The sequence below is a fragment of the Melospiza melodia genome, unplaced genomic scaffold (assembly GCF_035770615.1).
Source record: "Melospiza melodia melodia isolate bMelMel2 unplaced genomic scaffold, bMelMel2.pri scaffold_28, whole genome shotgun sequence".
Lineage (NCBI taxonomy): Eukaryota > Metazoa > Chordata > Aves > Passeriformes > Passerellidae > Melospiza > Melospiza melodia.
This window is the reverse complement of record NW_026948600.1, coordinates 8123301-8140813: the sequence shown is the minus strand read 5'-3', so window position 1 is coordinate 8140813 and position 17513 is coordinate 8123301. Positions and strand designations below refer to the sequence as shown.

At 52.9% G+C, this 17513-nt stretch overlaps 2 protein-coding genes across 2 annotated transcripts in view; one reads left to right on the top strand and one right to left on the bottom strand.

The window, feature by feature from the left end:
- Window positions 1-17513, bottom strand: part of LOC134433883 (zinc finger protein 239-like) — a 65551-nt gene that overhangs the window by 15000 nt on the left and 33038 nt on the right. The window lies entirely within an intron of this gene.
- LOC134433919 (zinc finger protein 501-like) lies at window positions 7360-9709 on the top strand. The gene is made up of 2 exons (XM_063182610.1): window positions 7360-8093; window positions 8247-9709. Exons 1-2 carry the CDS (start codon window positions 7694-7696, stop codon window positions 9251-9253), a joined length of 1407 nt encoding a protein of 468 aa, XP_063038680.1. The 5' UTR covers window positions 7360-7693; the 3' UTR covers window positions 9254-9709.

The following is a 17513-nucleotide window of genomic DNA, read 5'->3' as shown; positions in this document are numbered from 1 at the left end:
ACATTGCTCATTTTTGCTCCAACAGATTTGAGAAATGAAACCCTGGGGATGAGAGCTCTTTTTCAGAGCAGTAATTGCTATTTGATGTTAATGAAGTTGATAGGGTCTGAATTTGAAGTGTTGGTCTGTTGTTAAACATTGAACGTTACAATTCTAGGACTTGCCTTTAGTTGCCGCTATCCAGTGTTACCATTTTACCCTGTATTTGTATCTCTCCCCGGCATACTCTGTATTTGTGCCCCTTTCCGTCTCAGCCCAGATTTGTATCCCTTCCCGTCCCAGACTGAATTTAAATGAGACGCTGTGGGAACTCCATGAACCCTCTCCGAACAACAAACCAGCACATAAACGATGACTTTACCCCAGCAGAATCGCACTAAATCACCCACCCTTGAGCAGAGCCGGATTCTGTCCTGCCCCCATAATTTTAATAGTGCTCAGCTTGGAGGATCCCCCTATGCTCCGAGCCAACGTTGCCTTCCTAAGGACTCTGGTGAGGACGGAAGCCCCGGCTGTGCCGAGAGACAAAGCTGCGCTGCTGCTGCTGCTGCTGCTGCTCCTCCTCCTCCTGCTCAGCGCGGTCCTGTGGGAGCAGCGGCGCCGCGCGCGACCCCTCGGGTTCCGCACCCAGAGCTGTCTTTAATAAAGGCCTTTTGAAAGGAGCTGCTCTCCTGGCCCTGTTTATCACACTGCCAGAGCCCCTCCCCAAAACCTCCAAAACCCTCCCAGGACACCCTCAGGACCCCCCCAGAGCCCGCCCCAAACTCCCGCAGGACCATCCCAACACCCCCAGACCCTCCCAAGACCTTCCTACGACCCCACCCCAAAACCCTCCCAGACCCTCCCACGACCACCCCGCTTCGTGATCCCTCTTAGGACCCATCCGCGCCCCCCAGGTCCCCCCACAATGCCCCAGGGCCCCTCCCCAAAGCCCCTCCGGACCCTCCCCCGCCCCCCCCCATCCCCTCTCCGGCCCCTCCCGCTCCTGTCCCGAGCCCGGCGGGTCCCGGCGGCGGCGGGGAACGGGGCGGGGCGCCGCTTCTGGCTCGCCTCTGATTGGCTGGGGCGGCGCCGGGGAGGCGGGCCTTGCTGGGGGGAGCTGCGCCGTGATTCGTTAGTTCGGGGCCACGCAGCGCGGTGATTGGTCGGCTCGGCGGGACGCGCCGCTCTTGGCTAGGGGTGTCGGCGGACGCGGCTTGAGCGAGTCTGGATCGTTCTGAGGTGGGTTTAGGGGGATCTGAGGGGAAGTGGGAGGGTCTGAGGGGATTTTGGGGGATTGTGTGAGGAACTGGGGGGTTGCGAGGTTGGTCCGGGGAGAAATTTGGGGGAGTCTGAGCGGATTTCATAGGGTTTTGGGGGGAATTGAGGAGTCTGAGGGGGATTTGGGGCAGTCTGATGGATTTGCGGGGGGGTCTCAGGTGGGTCTGGGGTGAATTTCGGGGGGAAATGGGGGGGGGGGTCTGAGAGTCCTGGGGAGGTTTTGGTGCCCAGGGTGGTTCTGGGCAAATCCTGGGGGGGGCTCTGGGCGGTTTGGGGTTCCTGGAGGGGTCTCGGGGGAGATTTGGGGGTCCCGGGGGGTCCAGGCCCACCCTGAACCGGGGTCTGGGGGTTTCGGGGGGAGGGGGCACAGCAGGGGTTCTCCCCCTCCCACCCGGTTTTTGGGGGTCTCCCATGGTGCCCCCTCCCCAAAAAGCTCCGAGGGCCCTCTGAAGTGGCTCCTGTTCCACCGGCCGGTGCCCCCTGTTATGAATAAGAAGCTTGACTAGGCCAATATTCAAGCAGCAATCAATTTATTATTTATTATGGTAAAGTATGAGCAATACAGGGCCGGGTACAGTGGGGGAAGGTTTCCCTCCAACTGCACACCGATAATTGATGGTTACAGGTATTTATAGGGGTAGTCATCAGCTTTTTTCAGTAGTTTCTATTTCTAATCTTTTACTCATCATCAATTTTTATTCCAAATTATTACATCACAATTCTATACACTATTGTGATTTTAATTTCTCAGGATGTATCTCAAAGGAGTATCCCCAGATGTTGATGGTCTAGTTTCCAAAAGAAGAAAGACGAATCCCATCTGGTGGGGTCCAGCTCCCCAGATGTGTGTCCACCTTTTAATTGCAGAGACCATAAATCTCATTACAGTGATGTCCAGCTTCTCTTTGGTTGAAACCATAAACCCTTGAGGTGATGTTCATCTTCCTTTCTCAAGCTGTTTTTCTCTGCTTCAATTAGGCGTGAGATAAGCATATTTCCTTTATATATATTCCAAAGCTATAGTTTCAAGGATACAAGTAATATTCTAAAATTATACTTCAGAAGGTTATTATTGCAGAGCTTTTTATGGATGAAATGCAAGCAAAAAGGAACATCCTTAACACCTTAATTCCAATGCTCCTAAATCAACTAGGGTTAATTGCAAACAAAAGATAGGTTCAAAGGCCTTTTTCCATGCTTTATTTTCCTCAGTTATTATTAGAATTCACAACTATCCCGTTGTCGATGTCCACACATTTCGCATTCACAAGTACACACGTCAGCTGTTTGTACCTGACACGAAACACAGCTTTGCCTCTCACACCCCTGATCCAGGACGGGCCCACTGAGTCTGGGGGATTCTGGGGGGGTTTGTGGGGATTTTGCGAGGGTTTGGGGGATTATGGGGTGACTTTTTTGGGCTTTGGGGGATTTTATTGTCAGTTTCTAAGGAATTATTTGAGGTTTTGGGATGTAATTACTGGGCGAGAATTGCGTGATTTTCAGGCTTTTGTATTTTGGGGGATTTTATTGGGGTTGTGAGGGGTTTCTTGAGAAAGGACTTATTGAAATTATTTGGAGTATTTTTTAATCTTGGTGAGTTCCACTGGGATTTTCAGAGATTCTCTGGGGTTTTCGAGGCTTTTCTTGTAATTAGGGGGGATTTTGTGGGATTTTCATGGAATTTTGGGGGGCTTTTGGGGCATTCCTTGGTGTGGGGAAGAGCTGAGAGGCACCAAAATCTCCTTAAAACTCCCAAAGTCCAAATAAAACCCACTAAATCCCAATTAAATCTCTCAGAATCTCATTAGAACACCCTAGAATCCCAATAAAAGCCCACAAAATCCTTTGAAATCCCAATAATCCTGACTAAACTCCTCAAGTCCCCCAAAAATGTCCACAAAACCATAAAAAGTCCCACAAAATCTCCCCCAAGATCCAAAGAAATTCTGGCAACACACAAAAAACCCCCACAAAACCCCTGAAATCCCACCAAAAATCCCAAAAAAACCCAAAACCCCAATGAACCCCACTAAATGGCTCCACAATGCCAATAAAATGCCCCAAAATCTCCTAAAAATCCCAATAAAACCCCCAGAATCATTGAGAATCCCAAAAAATCCCAACAAAATCTCAGTAAAACAAACAAAATTCAAAAGAAGCCACAAAAAATTCAATAAACCCCCAAACACCCCCAGAAAAACTCCCCCTCAACATGCCAATAAAATCCCCCAAAATCCAAAACCCCCCCAAAATCCACAAAACCAGCCACTCCCAGTCAATGCCAGTATGATTCCAGTCACTCTCAATGCGGTCCCAGTGTAACCCAGTATGGACTCAGCTGCTCTCACTGTGATCCCAGTGTGATCCCAGTTGCTCCCAGCATAATTCCAGATGTTCCCAGTTCCTCCCATTATGATCCCAGTTGCCCCAATAACAGTCCCAGTCCCTCCCAGCAGGGTCCCAGTGGTGCCCAGTTGCCTCCAGGGTAGATTCAGTTTCCCCCAGCATCGTCCCAGTTGCTCCCAGCATGATCCCAGTTGTTCCCAGTGTGGTTCCAGTCCCCCCAGTATGGTTAGAGACACTCCCAGTGGGTTTTAGTTTCCTCAGAATGATCCCAGTCTTTCCCAGTTGCTCCCAGTTTCCTCTAGCACAATCCCAGTTTCCATCTGTTGTTCAAAGGGTGGTCCCAGTTGCTCCCAGTATGATCCGAGTTGCCCCAGTTATAGTCTCAGTGCTCTCATCATGGTTCCAGAACCTTCCAGCTGATCCCAGTTGCTCCCAGTGTGTCACATTTTCCTCCCAACATGGGCCCAGTAGCTCCCAGTAACCCCCAGTCAGGTTCCATTCACTCCCAGTGTAATCCCAGTATGATTGCAATCTACTCCCAGTATGATCCCAGTCACTTGCAGTCTAATCCCAGTTGCTCCCAGTCACTCCCACGCTGATGCCAGTGCCCCCACTGTGATCCCAGTTGCTCCCAGCATAGGCCCAGCTGTTCCCAGTGTGCTTCCGTCACTCCACTGTGGTTACAGACACTCCCAGTATGGTCCCAGTTGAACCCAGTTGTCCCTGCTCTGGTCCCAGTTACTCCCCAGATGATCCCAGTCCCTCCCAGCATGGTCCCAGTTGTTGTTATTATATTTCTGGAGTCCCAGCTCTCAGGCTGCCACAGCTCTCGGCTGTCCTATCTTGTATTGCTGTTGTTATATTTCTAGAGTCCTGTACCTTCAGGGTGCTCTTCTCACACACAGCTCTTCACAGCAGTGTTGCTCCTGCTTCTCGGTCAGGGCTCCTCCAAGACTCTCCCTGCACAGCCAACCCACTCCCTTTTATCCCAGTTATCTTCATTAGCCACTGCAGCCACCCAATTAAGGACATCACAGCTGCAGCCCATTTACAATTAGGATCAGGGCACGGCCACTTATACAATACATAGATTTTACTAGGACTCCTACTATACCCACTCACTCCCAGTTGCCCCCAGTGTGGGCCCCGTTCTCCCCAGCATGGTCCCAGTTGTTCCCAGTGTGGTTCCAGTCCCCCCAGTATGGTGACAGTCACTCCCAGTATATCCCAGTTGCCCCCAGCATGTCTGTAGTCATTTCCAGGCACTGCTAGTGGCCCCAGTAAGATCTCGGTTCTCCCAGTATGATCCCCCAGTCATGCCCAGTATATCCCAGTTGCCTCCAGCATGCATCCAGTCCTTCCCAGTTCCTCCAGTTTGCTTGCAGCATCATCCCAGTTTCCCTCACTTGCTCCCAGTAGCCCAAAGTGTGATCCCAGTCACTCCCATTCAACCCCAATATGATCCCAGTAAGCTCCAGTTTGATCCCAGTCACATGCCAGCCCTCCTAGTGTGGCCCCAGTATAATCCCAGATGCTTCCAGTCTCTCCCAGTATGGCCCCAGCTGCCTCCAGCATGGTTCCAGTTGCTTCCTAGATCACCCCAGTCATTCCCAGTATGATGCCATTTGCTCCCAGCGTGCTCCCAGTTGCTCCCAGTCAGGCCCAGCATGGGGGATGATGTGCAGGGTGTGTTCCCAGTCGCTCTCAGACACTCCCAGTATTAGTCCAGTCCCTCCCAGTATGATCCAAAGATGAGCCCAGTGTGCTCCCAGTCACTGCTAGTATGAACCAGTTGTGCTCCACATGATTCCAGTTGTTCTCTTTCACCCTCACTTTTTTTCCAGTCACTCCCAGTATCTCCCAGTGTACCCCAGTTTCCTCCAGCATCTTTCCAGTTCCTTCCAGTATGATCCCATTTGCTCACAAGCACTCCCAGTCATCCTCAGTGTAGTGGCACTCACTGCCAGTATTATCCCAGTCACCTCCAGCATTATCCCAGTTCATCCCAGTTGAAGTCCAGCAGTTTCCAATCACCACCAGCATGCACCCAGTCACTCCCAGATCCTCCCAGTTACTCCTAGCATGTTCCCAGTTACTCACAGGTATTCCCAGTCACACTCAGCACCATCCCTGTCACTCCCAGTTTATCCCATTTCTCCCTAACAGGGTCACAATTGCTCCCTGCAGGCTCCTACTCACTCCCAGTATGCTCCCAGTATGATCCCAGTCTCCATCAGTGCGATCACATTCTGGCCTGACATGGCACTATGATCCCAGCATGATGTCAGTACATAGTAAATACAGTCCCAGTCACTCCCGGTACGATCCCAGTATGATGTCAATACAAACCCAGTACAGTCCCAGTCACTCCCAGTACAATCCCAGTATGATCCCAGTACAAAGCCAGTACAGTCCCAGTCACTCCCAGTACGATCCCAGTCCAGCCCAGTCTCTGGCAGTGCTGCCACTGCTGGGATCCCCCAGCCCTGTGTGCGTTCCCCCCTGGCGGATGTGCCGAGAGGAGCCCCAAGGGCTGGCAGTGGCCAGGCAGGGTCCCCAGCAAGGCCCAGTTTGGATGTGCAGCCCCCAGTTTGCCCAGTTTGCCTCTCCATTGGCCCGGGCCGGGCTCCCCCCGTCCGCAGCGGCTGGGAGCAGCCGAGAGCCCCGCGCTGCCCATCCCGACCTGTCCCAGCTCCATCCCCGCTCCTGCCGCGGGCTGCCAGGGCTGCGGGAATGGGCACCGAGGGTGTGGCTGCTGCTGGGGGAGGAGAAGGAGGGAGGGAAGGGCAGGGATGAAGGGGGAGGAGGAGGAGGGGTAAGGGAGGAGGAGAAGGAATGGAAGGGGCAGGATGGAAGAGGTGAAGGAGGTGGGTATAACACCGAGGAGCTCGAGGAGGGATGGAAGAGGAGGAGCGGGAGGAGAAAGAGGAGGGAAGGAGGCGGGGTTACAGGGGAGGAGGAGAGGGAGGAGGGATGGAGGAGGAGAAGGAGGTGGGGATAAGACGGAGGAGGAGCGGGAGGAAGAGGCGGGACAAAGGCTGATCAAGGCTGATCAAGGCTGAACAGAAGGAACCGCGCTGCAGCCCTGCCTGAATTCGCAGCCCCCACACGTGGGATCATCGCCCCCCGCCCCCCGTCGCGCCGGTTAGCGGGGGAGCCCGGCCCAGACATTCCGGGGGGTCCCTGGGTTGGGTTTTTGTGGGAATGTTTGGAGAATGAAGCAGTCCAAGGCTGAGCGGAAAAGGCCCCTCGGGGGGGACATCGGGGGTGGCGGTGGCGGTGCCGGCAGGGGCAGCCTGGAGGAGCAGAGCCCTGTGTGCCCCAGGAGCCCAAAGTGGGGAGCCCAGAGAGGGGGGGGGGAGCGCTGCCATTGGTGGGAGCCTCAAGAGCCTGGAGAGGGGCAGGGGGGACTCCTTGGAGCCGCTGCAGCCCCGAGCAGAGAATGAGGGGAGAAGCGAGCCCGGGAGCCCAAACAGCCCCAGCATCCTGAAATGGGGAGAGCCAAGAGGGGGGAGCTTTTGGCATTGCTGGGACTGCCAGCAGCCTGGGCAGGGCAGGCACCGAGGAGAAGGGGGACCCCCAATCCAAGCGTGACCCCAGCAGCTGGGACAGGGGAGAACCCCCGAACACCAGAGGGGAGGGACCAGGGACAGGGAACTCCTGGGAGGCTTTTCCTAGGCTGAATCTTGGTGTTTGGGAGGTTTTTATGGAGCCCACGTGGCCAGTGACTTGAAGAGACGGACTCAGGCAGAGGGACATTCAAACTGAACATGTGTTGAGGAAGATGAAACAGGGAAGCCTCATAAATATGATTGTCTGGCAAAAGAATTTGAGAATATTGAAACTCTAAGCAAGATTGAGATGGAAGCAAGCTTTGAGATACCTTAGTGAACAACTGGAAAACAATTGTGTGGCCTGACTAAAGGTAATCCCCTTTTGCTGAAACAATTCCCTCTGCGTGCAGACAGACCCAAGGGTCTGGGCAGACCCTACCAGCTCAGCAGAAGGGGTCCAAAGTGGTGTTTTCAGGGTTTAAAATGTAACACAGTGTCATGATGTAATGATTCTTACAGGCTGTATGTAAATGCTCCAGGATTTGTATCTTGTACTAGATTGGTTAGTGAGAAATAGAATATTCAACAGAGAAGAAGATTTATTGTATTGTAATGGGAAGCTTACTCTCTTACGCTCTTCCCCTCTTACTCTCTCACCCTCTCATCCTCTCTACCCCTCTCTTCTCTCGGGCCTGCTCCGACCTGTGGCTGGCAGCTCCAAGCAGGGCCTTGCACCCAGGCCCTTTGCAATAAACCGCAACTTCCACGACCTGGCTTCAGAGATCTCTCGTCTCCGTCCGTCCCGACCGTCCTACCCCTCAACACTCCTACAAACGTGCTCATCCCTTGTTTTCCCCAAACCAGGATTTCCCATTGCCAACCCCTGGGATGCTGTGAGGAGGAGGAAGATGCCCCGGGACACTGAGGCAGGTGAGAAGGAAGTCAGTGCCCCTTTCTCCTCTGTGCATCTCCATCTCCCAGCCCAGCACGGCCCCGGCTGCAGCACAGCCCTGGGGGAATCTCCTTGCCCTTGCCTGTGGCACGGAGGCAAATCCCATCCTGTCCTTGTCCTTCCTCCCCCAGAGCAGGAGCTGAGCATGGAGAGCAGGGAGGACAAATGCCCGTGGCAGAACCTGGTGGCAGAGGCCGTTTTGAGCGGCTCCACAGCGCAGGAAGCCAACGGGGAGGAAAAGCCCCGGAGATGCCGCACGAGGAGGGGCTGCAAACGCAGCTGGCGGGGATCTGAGGGGGAAAGAGCCAGCCTGGGCCGGGAAGGCGGCCGGAGATGGAGCCAAAGCTTGGAGCTGGTTCTCCATGAGCAGCTCCATGATGGGAAGAAGACCCATACGTGCGTGGAGTGTGGAAAGAACTTCAGGTGGAACTGCGACCTGATCCTGCACCAGAGGACCCACACTGGGGAGAAGCCCTATGAGTGTGGCGAGTGTGGGAAGCGCTTCAGCCTGAGCTCCAGCCTGATCAAGCACCAGAGAATCCACACTGGGGAGAAGCCCTATGAGTGTGGGGAGTGTGGGAAGAGCTTCTGTGGGAGCTCCAGCCTGATCAAGCACCAGAGGATCCACACTGGGGAGAGGCCCTTCAAGTGGGGGGAGTGTGGACAGAGCTTCAGCCAGCGCTCCCACCTCATCTCGCACCAGAGGACCCACACTGGGGAGAAGCCCTATGAGTGTGGGGAGTGTGGGAAGAGCTTCTGTGGGAGCTCCAGCCTGATCAAGCACCAGAGGATCCACACTGGGGAGAGGCCCTTCAAGTGGGGGGAGTGTGGACAGAGCTTCAGCCAGCGCTCCCACCTCATCTCGCACCAGAGGACCCACACTGGGGAGAGGCCCTACGAGTGTTCCAAGTGTGGGAAGGGGTTTCAGACCAGCTCCCATCTTGTCCGGCACTATCAGAGTCACACAGAGGAGAGGCCCTTCCAAAGCCCCGACTGTGGGAAGGGATTCAAGCACAACTCCACCCTCGTCAAGCACCGGCGCATCCACACTGGGGAGAGGCCCTACGAGTGTCCCCAGTGTGGGAAGAGCTTCTCCAGCAGCTCTGACTTGACCCGACACCAACGGAGGCACCGGTAAGGGAAGCCCTGCGAGTGCCCTGAGTGCGGTAAGAGCTTCATGCGCTGCTCCAGCTCCATCCCCCACTGGAGAAGGCACTTTGGGCACAGCCCTGGTCACTCACATTCCCTGTGATCCATGTTGGCAACACACCTGGAAGCTTTTACTTTTGTTTTGCCCCTAATGTTTCTAGCTTCTCTATCTCTTTGCACTCCAAAAGTCAAGAGAGATGGATCTGTCACCTGAAAACCACTGAAATCCCAGTGAAAACAACTCAATCTTACCCAAAAGGGCTCAGTCCCACCTCAAAAAAACTCAGTGCCGTACCAAACTCACTTGATTCCTCAGCCACCTAAGTAAGATGGGGCTGGGAGGAGATTGGGAGAAGTGGGATCTCAGTTAGAGTGGTGGGATGAGGATTGTGTGGAGCTGGGTGTGTGGGATGCATTTGATAGCAAATAAAATTCTCAGACTTACTGATTTCTCTCCTGTTCATGTTCAGACCGTTGCAGTTCTGTTTGCAGAGTGCCGCCTTCTCAGCTCATTGTGTTTGTGTCCCCTGTTCTCTCCTGCCTCTCTTTGCCTGCTCTGTTTCTCTCTCAGTGTGTCCCTTGACCCAGGGACCACCACAGATCCTCCCCTGATTTAATTGACCCAGGCACCCCCAGAGACCCTCCCTATATTTAATTGCCTCAGGGACCACCAAATACCCTCCTTTGATTTATTGCCCCAGTGACCACCAAGGATTCTGCCCTGATTCAATTGACTCCATCTCTGATTTAATTGACCTCTGCCCTGTTTTAATTGACCCCTCTGTCACCAAAGACCCTCCCCATATTATTTATTATTTTATTTCCCAAATATTATTTTAATTCCCAGTCCCAGGAGCTGAAGTCCTGAAGGCTGGCAGGGAAATGTCTCTGTAGGATTTTGTTCCATTTGCCTTCAAGGGCGGGAACATCTTTTCCTGTCTGGGAGCTGGAATTCCAGACTTTTGGAATGTATCCTGAGCAATACAGACTGGCATCAGATATGGACTGGGATCAAATAGGGACTGGGATCATATGTACTATCCCGAATTTCCTCATTATCCAAAAATTCCCATAATTCTGGAATTTCTGTTATCCCAAAATTCTCATTATCCCAAATTTCCCATTATCCCAAATTTCCCCATTATCCCAAAATTCCTGTTATCCCAAATTTCCCCTTGATCCCAGAATTCCCATTATCCTGGAATTTCTGTTATCCCGGAATTCCCATTATCCCAGTTCCCCATTATCCCACTCTCCCAGTTCCCCCCATTATCCCAGTCCCCCACATTATCCCAGTTCCCCCTTATCCCATTTTTCTTTTTATGCCAGTTTCCCCTGTTTTCCCAGTTCCCCCCCACCCCGCTATCCTGTGCCCCCCAGTTATCCCAGTTCCCTACTCAGCGGATGCCTGAGAGACTGGAATCCTATGCACTGGGACAAACTGGAATGGGATAGCCCAGACGGATCCTATGGACTGGGATTATATGGAACTGGGATCCTATGGACTGGGATAAACTGGACTGGGATAGCCTGCACTGGGATCCTACGGAAAAGGATAAACTGGACTGTGATAAACTGGAATGGCACCAAATAGGGATTGGGACTGTATAAACTGGAACCCTGTGAAATGGGATCCTATAGACTGGGACTGCACAGACTGGGACCCTATGGATCCGGGCCATACACACTGGGATAAACTGGTCTGAGATTCTATGGACTGGGATCCCACCAAACTGGGATCCCATGGACCGGGACTGGAAATACAGGGATGGCATGGAAGAGGAGGGATAACGGAGATCGAGAAAGGATGGAAAAAAGAGGAGTAGGTGGGGTTAGGGAGGAGCAGGAGGAGGAGGAGGGGTAAAATGGGAGGGAAGAAGGAGGAGAAGGAGGGAGGGTCAGGGAGGAGGAGGAGGAGGGAGGGAAAGGGAGGGACAAAGGAGGAGAAGGAGGTGGGGAAAGAGGAGGGGGAGGAGGGATGGAAGAGGAGAAGGAGGAGGAGAGGGGATGGAACAGGAGGAGCGGGAGGAAGAGGAGGGACAAAGGCGGATCAAGGCTGAGCAGATGGAACCGCGTTGCAGCCCTGCCTGAATTCGCAGCCCCCACACGTGGGATCATCGCCATCCCCTGTTGCGCCGGTGAGCAAGGAGGGGCAGCCAGGCCAAGACGTCCCGGGGGGTCCCTGGGTTGGGTTTTTGGGGGGATGTTTGGAGAATGAAGCAGTCCAAGGCTGAGCGGAAAAGGCCCCTCAGGGGGACATCGGGGGGTGGCGGTGGCGGTGCCGGCAGAGGCAGCCTGGAGGAGCAGAGCCCTGTGTGCCCCAGGAGCCCAAAGCGGGGAGCCCAGAGAGGGGGGAGCGCTGCCATTGGCGGGAGCCTCAAGAGCCTGGAGAGGGGCAGGGGGGACTCCTTGGAGCTGCTGCAGCCCCGAGCAGAGAATTAGGGGAGAAGGGAGCCCGGAAGACCAAAAAGCCCCGGCATCCCAAAGTGGGGAGATGGAAAAGAGGGAACTTTTGGGATCGCTGGGTCTCCCAGCAGCCTGGGCAGGGTGGGCACCGTGGAGAAGGGGGACCCCCAATCCAAGTGTGACCCCAGCAGCTAGGACAGGGGGGAACACTGCAACACCGGAGGCGAGGGACCTGGGAGGCTTTTTCAGGGCTGAATCTTGGTATTTGGGAGGTTTTCTGGAGCCCAGATGGCCAGTGACTTGTAGAGATGGACTGGTGCAGAGGGACCTTCAAACTCACTGTGCTCATCCCTTGTTTTCCCCAAACCAGGATTTCCCATTGCCAACCCTTGGCAGGGTGTGAGGAAGAGGAAGATGCCCACGGACACTGAGGCAGGTGAGGAGGAAGTCAGTGCGCCTTTCCCTCTCTGTGCTGCTCCATCTCCCAGCCCAGCATGGCCCCCGGCTGCAGCACAGCCCTGGGGGAATCTCCTTGCCCTTGCCTGTGGCACGGAGGCAAATCCCATCCTGTCCTTATCCTTCCCTGCCCAGAGCAGGAGCTGAGCATGGAGAGCAGGGAGGACAAACGCCTGCAGCAGAATCTGGTGGAAGAGGCCGTTTTGAGCGGCTCCACGTCTCAGGAAGCCAACGGGGAGGACAAGCCCCGGAGATGCCGCACAAGGAGGGGCTGCAAATGCAGCTGGCGGGGATCTGAGGGGAAAGAGCCAGCCTGGGCCGGGAAGGCGGCCGGAGATGGAACCAGAGCTCGGAGCTGGTGCTCCAAGATGGGGAGAAGCCCCATACGTGCGTGGAGTGCGGGAAGAGCTTCAGGTGGAGCTCTGAGCTGATCCAGCACCAGAGGATACACACTGGGGAGAGGCCCTACGAGTGTTCCAAGTGTGGGAAGGGGTTTCAGACCAGCTCCCATCTCCTCCGATACTATCAGAGTCACACAGGGGAGAGGCCCTACGGGTGTCCCCAGTGTGGGAAGAGCTTCTCACAGAGCTCTCACTTGCCCCAACACCAACGGAGTCACCACTAAGGGAAGCCCTGCGAGTGCCCCGAGTGCGAGAGCTTCGTGCGCTGCTTTTGCTCCATCCCACACTGGAGGAGGCACTTTGGCCACCGCCCTGGTCACTTACGTTCCTTGTGATCCATGCTGGGAACACACCTGGCTGCTTCTCTCCTTTTCGTTTGGCCTCAATTTTCTTTTGCTTCATCTTCATCCCTTAAAAACAGCCAAAACAGGCTGCTATTAAATGAAAGAAATTGATCAAAGATGTCTAAAGTTCCACAATTTCAGAGGTTTTTAAGGGAGAATTCATGGTTTAGGGACAATATTCTGGAGGATTTGTGGGTTCTCTGGGGGGATTTTGGGCAGTGTTTTCCATCTCTTTGTGCTCTAAAAGCCAAGAGGGTCACCTCAAAACAACTGAATCCCTCTGAAAACAACTGTTGCAGAATTTTGTTCAGACATGGCTTATAGAGGGGCCATGAAAATATACAGCCGGTTAAAAAGTAAAAGGCAGCTGTAAGCAGCAAGTTCCCAGGCTTTTTCCTTAAACAATAAACACCATGTTCTTGAGTAAAGTGATGAGAAAAAACATGATGGAAAACACGGAGGCCTTGAGAACAGTCAATAACAAGTCAACAACAGGATGAGAAAAACAAATGTTAGTCTCAACAAGAAACCACAGATCTTGACAACAAAAGGAGGGGTTGGTGTGTAATCTGTAGCCAATAATAAGCTCGGGTTTTGCAATATGTATGAACTTAATTAACACTACTATAAAAGTGTGTAAGTGTAAGCTGGATCAATAAATCGAACTCCGATTTATTGATTCAGCTTACACACTTTTATAGTAGTGTTAAACAACTGAATTTTAATTCATATGGGCTCAATCCCACATCAAAATAGCTTGTTCCCACCTTAAAATAAACTCAATCCGATGCCAAACTCACTTGATTCCACCGATGGCATGGTGAGATGGGGTGGGAAGGAGATTGGGAGAAGTGGGATCCCAATTTGGAGCGATGGGATGGGGATTGTGTGGGGCTGGCTGGTTGGGATGTATTTGATAGCAAATAAAACTTTCAGAGTTACTGATTTCTGTCCCTTTCATTTTTAGTCAGTTGCAGTTCTATTGGCAGAGTGCCACCTTCTAAGCTGATTGTGTTTGTGTCCTCCTTTCTCTCCTGCCTCCCTTTGCCTGCTCTTTTTCTCTCTCAGTGCCTCCCTTGAGCCAGGGCAGCTGCCACCAAAGACCCTGCCCTGATTCAGTTCCCAGTGCAGGAGCTACAACAGCCATGGGTGAAGTTCTGAAGGCTGGCAGTGAAATGTCACTGTAGGATCTTGCTCCACTTGGCTTTTGGCCCCTTCATAAGAGCTTTGCCTTCAAGGGCAGGAATATCTTTTCCTGGCTGGGAAATGGAATTCCAGGTCCTTGGAGTGTGTGCTGTGCAGGACCATACAGACTGGGATCACGTGGACCAGGATTTCACAGGCTGGGACCATAGGGATTAGGAGCAGAGACTGGGATCATACAAACTGGACCATACAGACCGGGATGCTGCACCAGATCGATGTAAACCAAGGGGGTCCCGCCCTGCCTGGGGGTGCAGCCAAAGCTCCCTGGAACAAATGCAGAGTTTCAGGAGGGATCCCAATTCCAATCCCATTTCTAATCCCATTTCCAATCCTTTTGCCAATCTCAGAGTCATCCTGGCGCTGATCCTGGTCCTGGTGCCAGCCTTGGTCTCTGTCTCAGTCCTGAAACACTCCCAGTGCTGATTCTGGTTCTCGTGTCAATCTCAATCGCACAGTGGTGCCGGTCCCGGTCTCAGAGCAGTTCTGGACCCAATGCTGCTGCTGGTGCCAGTCTTGGATCTTATGCCCCTTTGGCTGATTTTATGCCAAATCTGGAGGGTTGAGGGTGGATTTTAGATCCCTTTGGATGATATAAACCCATTTGGGTGGGGTTTGGGTCTGTTTGAGTGGTTTTAGGATAAACTGGGCAGTTTTAAGGTGGATTTTAGATGACTTTGGATGATTTTAGGCCTGTATGGTTGGATTTTAGGCCTCTTTGGGTAATTTTAGGTTGAACCAAGCCTTTTAGTGTGGATCACACCTTTGGGTGATTTTAGTCCCTTTGTCTTACAGATGGCTAATGAGATGATTGGCTCTTGCAATTAAGGGATGAATACTGTGTCAATATTAAGAGAAGCTTTATTGATGTGTGATTACATTATTGCAGGCTGTTGTTTAGATGTCCTCTGTTCTCCCCACAGTCCCCTTTCCCCCTATTGTTACCATCAGACAGCCTGAGCCATCCAGGACAGGTGGAAAGAAGGTGAGTACAAAAGCTTGTTCCTCGGGGAGGGGGCGTGGCATGACACGACCTGACCCTCCAATCAAGCTGCAGGAAAGCAGACTCCACCAATAAACAGCAAAGAAGAGTTGACTGACAGACTGTGGGAGGGGCCAGGGTTGGCTGATTCAATACTTGGGGTATAAAAGGCGGAGTGTCCATCTTGAGGATGAGCCAGGCACGTGGTAGGCAGGCACGATGGAAGGTCCCAGGCCTGTTCTTCCTTATTGAGTCCTTTTCTTGTCATTTATGTTAAGGTTGAATAAACCTTTTAAAATTTTCAAAGTCAGCAGTCGTTTCTCACAATAACCAAAGGTTCCTTTACTGGAGTTTGGTGCACAGGAGAAACACCAACCATATATTCTCAAGAGGTCAAAATGACACAAAATTTTACTGGCAAAGTACAGAAAATCAAGAAACTTTCGAAAAAGATTTAATAAAACATCTAATTCAACATAAAACACCATAGCAGTAACTTCCTTAACTCAGCCCGTTGCACCTGGAAACGTTTAACCACTTCAGTTGTTGAGGTACCAAAAAATGTTCCATATCAAGAGCATTATAAGGAGAAAGACAGGAGGACAGAAGCTCTATAGAAAGAAATGCACATGGCTACCAACTGCTGGGGTTCCAGTGTGGATGAGACACAAACCGCAACCATGGAACCCTTGTGACACATCAAGGCCCCTCTGGAGCAAAGGAACCATTGCTGACAGAACAGAAACTCATGGAACCAAGGGGCCATTGTGACCATGCAGATCCAAGGACACCATGGTGGCACTATGGAACCTCATGGGAGCAAAGAAACAATTGTGACACTCTGGTGCCTCATGGAATCAGGGGGACCATTGTGAAACTCAGGCCCCCTATGGAACCAAGGGCCAAGGATGAAGCTGTGGGGCCCATGGAACCAAGGAGCCGTTGTGACACAGCGGGGCCACAGGGAGCCGAGGGGCCATGGGGACATTGAAGGGCTCAGGGAAGCCAAGAGGCCATTGTGACACTGCAGAAGAAAGGAGAACACTGTGACACTGCAGGGACTCCTGGAATCAAGGAGACCCTTGGGACACTGTGGGGGCCCCATGGAACCAACGAGACAGGGAGCAGGTGTGGCTGGTTTGGCCTCCCGGGGGCTGCTGGACAGGTCTGGCTGACCTTGGCATGTCGAGGGCTGCTCCTCACCTGCCCCTGAAGCACTGGGGCTCTGGGCTCTCCTTCCTATGGGAGAGAACTTTCCTGGTCCTTCTCCAGGGCCCTATGGCCAAAACTGGGATTCCTTCTCCAAATTCCCTTACATGCACAGATTGTTCCCAGATGAAATCTGCCAGGAGAGACAGATCTGGCTGCCTTGGCTACCTGGGGCCACCTCTCATCTGCCTTTGAAACCCTGGGACCATATGCTTTTCTTTCCTATAGGAAAAAACCATCCATCTCGACCAGGCACTCATGGCCAAAATTGGGCAACTGCCTCTGGAATTCCTTATATCCAAGGATAACTCCCAGACAAAAGCTGCCAGGACTGACAAGTCTGGCTGGCCTTGACTTCCTGAGGGCTGGCCCTCATCTGCCTCTGAAACACTGGGGCTCTGTGCTTTCCTTCCTAATAAAAAGAACTCTTCTTCCTGTCCAGGCATCCACAGCCAAAACTGAGATTCCACCTCCAAAACGCCCAATGTCCAAGGAAAGCCCCTAAACTAAAGGTGCCAGGAAAGACAGGTATGGCTGGCTTGGCCTGAGGGTGGCCACCTCTCATCTGCTTCCAAAACACTTGGACTTTATGCTTTACTTTCCTATGGGGAAAAAAAACGCCCATCTTGACCGTGGCCAAAATTGGGATTCCACCTCCAAAGGTCAGTACATCCAAGGATTGCTCCCAAGTGAAAGCTGCCAGGACAGAGAGGTCTGGCTGCCCTTGGGCTCCTGAGGGTGCCTCTCCCCTGCTGTCCAAACACTGGGGCTCAGTGCTTTCCTTCCTATGGAAAAGAACCGTCCTTCTTATCCATGCAGAAATGGCTGAAATTGAGATTCTACCTCTAAAGTTCTTAATATCCAAGGGTTGCTCCCAGGCAAAATCTGCCTGTACCGTCAAGTCTGGCTGGCCTTGGCCTCTGGTGGCTGCCCCTGCAACACTGGGGCTGGGTTCTTTCCTTCCCATGGAGATCCCTGGGACACTGTGGGGACCTCATGGAACCAAGGGGATCATTGTGGCACCACTGGAGCCCATGGAACCAAGGGGATCATTGTGGCACCACTGGAGCCCATGGAACCAAGGGGATCATTGTGGCACCACTGGAGCCCTTGGAACCAAGGGGCCTTGGTGACACAGTGGGGCTTCATGGACCCAGAGGCCATTATGGCTCTGTGGGGCCTGATGGAACCTTGGAGACCATTGTGACCCTTCAGGGTCTCGTGTCACCAAGGGGGCAGTATGGCACC

What these genes read in the sequence shown, in the direction of transcription:
- LOC134433919 (XM_063182610.1), top strand. Translation starts at nt 7,694, where the DNA reads ATGCTCCAGGATTTGTATCTTGTACTAGATTGGTTAGTGAGAAATAGA. An exon ending in GCCCCGGGACACTGAGGCAG is followed by an intron (nt 8,094 to 8,246) that starts GTGAGAAGGAAG and finishes TTCCTCCCCCAG; the next exon opens with AGCAGGAGCTGAGCATGGAG.